Raw genomic sequence first — 6,004 nt, 5'->3', positions numbered from 1 at the left:
TATTTCATCTATGAGATGTTTGGTCTTGGCAAATTACTTATTATTTATTATTTTTTAAAAATCAGTTTTACAACATCCCTGTTCATAAACCCCACACTTCACAACTATCTAAGTTCTCTATTTGGTAATTTTTACATGCCCCAGTATAGTCCATAACTATCTTTCTACTTTCACTCATTCCACCAGTTTTCTTTAGATTGAAAGCAAGCAGTGTGATTTACCAGTAACGGTCACTGTGTTAACTCATTGATTGCAATTGGGTTTCTGTGTAATTCTTAAGACTTTGTCAGAAGCTGTCTTTACATAAGCAACACTGGCTAGGAGACCTTTTTTCCTAACCTGTTCTTCATGAATTGCTGGTTCTTTGGAACTACCGTACTAATTTGTTTTATGTTACGCATTTTCATTGCTACTATTTTTGAAATTTAATATGAAACTACTCTGGAAGAGTACTACTCAGAAAGGTGGCATATAAATATTTTAAAATAATGCCAAAGTTGCAGGTTTGATCCATGTATGCGACAGCAGCATATTCCACCATTGCAGGGGGTAGGACTAAATGATCCTCAGGGTCCTTTCCAACTCTACAAATTCTGTGATTCTGAATGACTTTGTGCCTCCTCTGCTGCCCAGGTTGAAATAGTGTCCAGTGCCTAGATATGGAACAGCCATGAGGAATCCTAGTGTGTTCATTTGAAGAACACAATGGTTCACCTATATACTGTATGTTGTCAAATCTGGAAACCATTTACTCTTCAAGTGAACATTCCTGTGGGTGATTCTTTTGTTTGTGAGGTTTTTTGTGGTTAGGCAAGATTTAAACACACTCTGAAAGGAAGTTCTAGTGACCGAGAATGCTGGAAGCAGTTTAAAATTTCTATGCATGTTTTTAATTGCTGTGTTAACAGACAAACCTGCCTCTCCAACTATATTTTAGTCAGCACCAGGCTAAGAAGCCCATCATCTTTCCCAATCATATCTGTGGTGTTGTTGTTGTTTAGTCGTGTCCGACTCTTCGTGACCCCATGGACCAGAGCACGCCACGCACTCCTGTCTTCCACTGCCTCCCGCAGTTTGGTCAAACTCATGTTGGTAGCTTCGAGAACACTATCCAACCATCTCGTCCTCTGTCGTCCCCTTCTTCTTGTGCCCTCCAACTTTCCCAACATCAGGGTCTTTTCCAGGGAGTCTTCTCTTCTCATGAGGTGGCCCAAGTACTGGAGCCTCAGCTTCACGATCTGTCCTTCCAGTGAGCAATCATATCTGTATCCTGTTTTTAATCCAAGAGTAGTTCCAAACTAGTTTGCTACAGTTTCAGCAGCTGCTGAGGTTTTTGCTCCTGTGCTTCTTTAGTCTGGATGGTAACGGAGGAAAAACATTTTCGTTTGGCAGGCGCCACAACGATCTATGAAACCCGCAGGCACTATTGCAAAAGACCTGCACTGGCCACGTTTCTATTTCAAAGCAGCAACTGCCTAAGGAACATATTAGACCACAGGGCAGGGGTGGAGAGTGTGTGGGCGTGCTTGTGTCCCAGTTAACAATCCGCTGTGACGTCACCCGCCACCGTCATAAACCAATCGACCTCTCCGCTGAAAACCTCTACTCCCAAGCATGCTCGCAAAGAAGCAAGTCCCACACTCATTAGGGCTTGCTCTCCTGGCGAGCATGTTTGGGATCGGGCTCTTCCCCTTGGCCCGCTGAGTCATCCCTTCCGTAAAGCTCCCCAACAACATCGCCTTTGAAGTTCAGCTTGGAACGCGCCGGGGCGCTGACGTCACGAGGGCGGCGGTGGGAGAGAGGTCCGCGGACACGCCTCTCTCGGTCCCGAGGAGGTCACGTGACGCGCTCTCGCGGCCCATGTCAGCTGATCTCTTCTGAGCTGTGCGGCAGCGGCGATGGAGTTTCTCCTGGGCAACCCTTTCAGCTCTCCCGTGGGGCAGCGCATCGGTAAGAATGCCGAACCTCGCCGCGGCCCTCCTTTTACCAACTCCGCAAATTCGCTTCTGTGGCGTTTGCGCGTATTTCCCTTCCCTCCCCCCTCCCGTCGAGGTTCTTACCTCAGGCGGAGGGGGGGTACCTTTACGGTGAATAGGCGGGGTTCAGGGTACCTGGGCCAATGGGAGGACGTGATTATGTTGATCGGCAACGAGTGCTAGCCAATAGGGAGCGAGCTAGGAGGTGGGTTCTCGGGGCTGCCCTCCTAAACCAATCGGGGCTTGTGGTGAGGGGGGGGAGACGGGAGGAGTCTCGCGCACTAGATAAAAAGTTTTCTCATTTAAAGGGGCCGCGCCCCGCTCCGAGTGGGCGCCACGCCCCCTGGAGCCAAAGCCTCTTCGCTGCTCACCCCGACCACCTTCCCAAAACGAGGGGAGTGGGGGGCAGGGGCTGCCTGAGGACAATATGGAGAGGTTGTAAAGTACCTGGCTGAGAGGAAAGTCCCGCTGCCCTCCTCGGCTGCCAACCTAATGGTTCTGTGTAGAGGTGTGGAGGAAGCTGCGGGTGTCGCAACGGCATTTGTTGGCAGGCCACTTTAAACAGGTGCTGCTTTCTGGCCTTCTGCTTGCACCTCCGTGCAACACTCCAGGCAAGCAGGTCTTTGACCTAGAGATCTCAAAAGCCAGTCCTAAAAGTTGCTAGTCACATACGGTTGTTCCGAGGAGAGACACAGAGAGAAGCGCCTTTCCAGAGAAACAGGCTTGACATTCTTTCCAAGGAACCACTAAATGTGTACATCCAGGGCCGGATTTAGGTTTGATGAGGCCCTAAGCTACTGAAGGTGATGGGGCCTTTTATATGTCCAGCTATCCTTTGTCAACAACAAATTGTCGCTGTTTTTTGTGTTGAATATATGCTATATGGTAATTTATGGACCTAATAGGTATCTAAAGCCATTTGCACATAACAAAATATGTATTTTATCAAAGTAATACACAACACAAAACACTGTTGCTGAAAGTAGGTTTTATTTTATTTGTTTTTTATCTTATATTTTGGAAATGTACATCCAGTTTTTTCCCCTATACATTTTTGGGGGGGCCCAAGAGAGTGAGGCCATAAGCTATAGCTTGTTTAGCTTATACGTAAATCTGGCACTGTGTACATGGCCGTAGGCACAGGTTGTGGCCCTTCATCTATGGGTTGATGTGCTGGGATGGCAGGGGCAGCACTGGGTAGCTGGCAGTGTTACACTGGGTATTGTGGGAAATTTAAATGGCAGTGAGACCCAAATGCCTGACACTTTGGGTTGTCTAGCCACAAAAAGAGAGCCAGTGGTGGATCCCGGTGGCGGGCCTGCTAGGATGTTTAGCAGATGACTATCGCTGATATTGGCTCCGAGTTGGAAGGCAGGGAAATTTTTATTTCTGAGGCAATCCAGTGGTATTTGTAGGAGGTGTGCTACAAGTGATTATAAAGCTGAGGGCAGATAAATCCCTCGGGATTCCTTGTAAACTCTACATAAACAGGAACACCACAGAGGCAGATTTAGGGGAGTATGATCAGTTTGGTTGCACTGTGCACAAAGCTTTGGGGTGCCACAATTTTGGCTGCCACTGCACCCCACACCAAAAAGTGGGGGGGGGGAGTGGAGTGGGATGCCTAATCCTGTATATTTTCTCCAGGTTTCATTAGTTAAGGATGCACTAAAGGCTGGCAGAAATTAAATGCTCTGTTCTGTCATTCATATCCATCTTCTGACAATGCTATGTTCACTTAAAGCTTCCATAGTGCAGGGGAAAATTCTGGAGATTATCAGACCAACTGGTGAGTCAGGATCCAGTAGGTGGAGATTACTGTATTTTTTTTAAAAAAAGTTAAGATGACAATATAGATATTACATGGTTAAAATCGTGCATTTTCTGTCCAGTGTAGACTTAATCCCTTTAAATGGTTATTGGTCATGGGTTTGTGACTGATTAATGAAGGATGATTCAGAAGATGAAACATGAGGAAGAGCTAGCATAAAATGACAGTTCTCTTCGTAGTTACTTATTTCATTCCCATGGCACACACTGATTTGGCTGTACTGTACTGTACTGAGAATGTCCATCTTCAGAAAATATATCCTAGTAACAATGTATAAGATACTGAATGAAGACTAAATCTATCCAATTAGGATCATCGTGAAGTAGTGCCTGATGGATCATTTGAGTAAAAGTGATTTGAAACTGAATGAAATGCTGCAATATTTCTTTCTAGGTAATATTTCTAAAATCACTATTCTGTAGTTTGAAAACCAACTTAAAAGCTTTGCCCTCTTTCAAGGGAGGCACATGTATTGTTTACAACAATGTAATCAGCACTGAACCATATCACAGAGAATACCTAGGGTTAAAGTCCGATTTTAAAATCCAAGTTTTACAACTGCAAAATTTGCAGCCAGTTCTGTGTGTTAACAATATATTGTTGCCCTTGATGTTCTACCCTGTCTTTAGAATAAATTCTTAATCTGATAGTTGCACTGAGAATTTTCACTGATGCATCCTTCCTGGCCCTTATTTTGAGAACAGCTAGTAAATGCTTCAGTTATAGAGCATACCAGAGCCCCCTGAAATCTGAAATAACCCGACCAGCCTGTAAAACATAACACTTAAATGTTGTGCGACAAAATTGCCAGTTGCCACACCCTGGAGGCAAACTGACACCCTCCTGAACTGACTTTGAAGTAAGCCAGAGACGCTTGCACAAGCTGAAGCTTGGAGTGCTCCATTTGCTAACCTACAATTTGGCATGTTTGTTGTCAGTGAGATTTGTGCTCCTGTGTCTGCTGTCTGATACACCCTTCTCTGCGGAAGCCATGTTGCCCTGGGTTAGTTTTCAGAAGGTGTGGATGGTTCTAATTACAGCTCTTGAAGCAGAGCCCAGCATCCAGATCCTTCATGTGACCAATGAATAGCCTTTGTGTTTATGCAAATCTTCATCAAAGCAGTAAAATCCAGGATCCCCCCCTTTTTTTAAAAAAAAAACATCACTAACTCAAAATCCATCCCATGGATTTATTACAAATAAGAAGCTGGAACTATCTGGCACTGATTAAAATTCCAGCTGTATGAAGCATCCATCTAAAAAGGTGCTCTTTAAAATGCTCAGTTAGAGTGACAGAAGAGGTTTGTAGCACTGTCAGCATCCCTGTGGCCCACTTCTTTTGTAGATAGTCAGTGTTTGAGTGGGTGTGTAGCTCATTCTCTGTTTTTAAGGTCATTCCAGAGGTCCCATGTGGTAATGCTCCCTCCTTTCTTTTTTCATCTGATAATCCCACATTCACTCGGATGAAGGATGGGAGCAATGAGATGATACAATTTGAGGTGAACGTTGAAGGGTTTTGCATATAGGTATTTCAGGAGACTCCCTATCAAGTAGTTAAAAAAGCCTCTGAGTTAGATTGTCAGGTGTCAGAATTGGACCACCCACACTCACCCACAACCACTTCCACTTGAATGCCTGTGGTCTGTCAGAGAGATTGTTAATTGCTGGAAATGGCAATGACAGTTTCCATAAAACAGATGATAAGCTGAATTAGTAGTAATAAGAGCATGTTCTGTTTGGGTCTGGAAGAGAAGTGTGTTTGATAATGATTTTAATTTGTTTTCCTTCATATTCGGTTACTGAAAAATAATTTAATGTAATAATATACTTTATATTTTGTTGGGTTAATTTACTTGTCAACTATTTTATGCTATTTTAAATTAATTTAAAGGGGTTTGTGGGGTGGTAGGTCTACATCTACAAGATGTCACCCTTTCTCTTATGCTAGGTAGGAGAAGAGGGACACGGGTAGCACTGTGGTCTAAACCACAGAGCCTAGGGCTTGCCGATCAGAAGGTTGGTGATTCGAATCCCCACAATGGGACAAGTTCCCGTTGTTCAGTCCCTGCTCTTGCCAACCTAGCAGTTTGAAAGCACGTCAAGTGTAAGTAGATAAATAGGTGGGAAGGTAAACGACGTTTCTGTGCGCTGCTCTGGTTCGCCAGAAGCGGCTTAGCCATGCTGGCCACATGACCCG

General features: G+C 44.6%; 1 protein-coding gene across 5 annotated transcripts in view; it reads left to right on the top strand.

The window, feature by feature from the left end:
- The first annotated feature begins 1,790 nt into the window (after nt 1-1,790).
- Nucleotides 1,791-6,004, top strand: part of TOM1 (target of myb1 membrane trafficking protein) — a 31,405-nt gene continuing 27,191 nt past the window's right edge. For 3 of the 5 annotated variants that reach the window (XM_082241201.1, XM_082241202.1, XM_082241200.1), the window contains exon 1: nt 1,791-1,950. In XM_082241201.1, coding sequence (XP_082097327.1) covers nt 1,899-1,950 — 52 coding nt within the window. In that variant the 5' untranslated portion in view covers nt 1,791-1,898. Of the gene's footprint in view, nt 1,951-2,381; nt 2,542-2,755; nt 2,780-6,004 lie in introns of those variants that run through there. The other 2 variants (XM_082241203.1, XM_082241204.1) reach the window with 2 other exon arrangements.

Source organism: Podarcis vaucheri (genome assembly GCF_965113315.1).
Source record: "Podarcis vaucheri genome assembly, chromosome: 10".
In the NCBI taxonomy this organism is placed as follows: domain Eukaryota; kingdom Metazoa; phylum Chordata; class Lepidosauria; order Squamata; family Lacertidae; genus Podarcis; species Podarcis vaucheri.
Note: the sequence above shows the minus strand (reverse complement) of the source record. Positions and strands in the feature narration are given on the sequence as shown.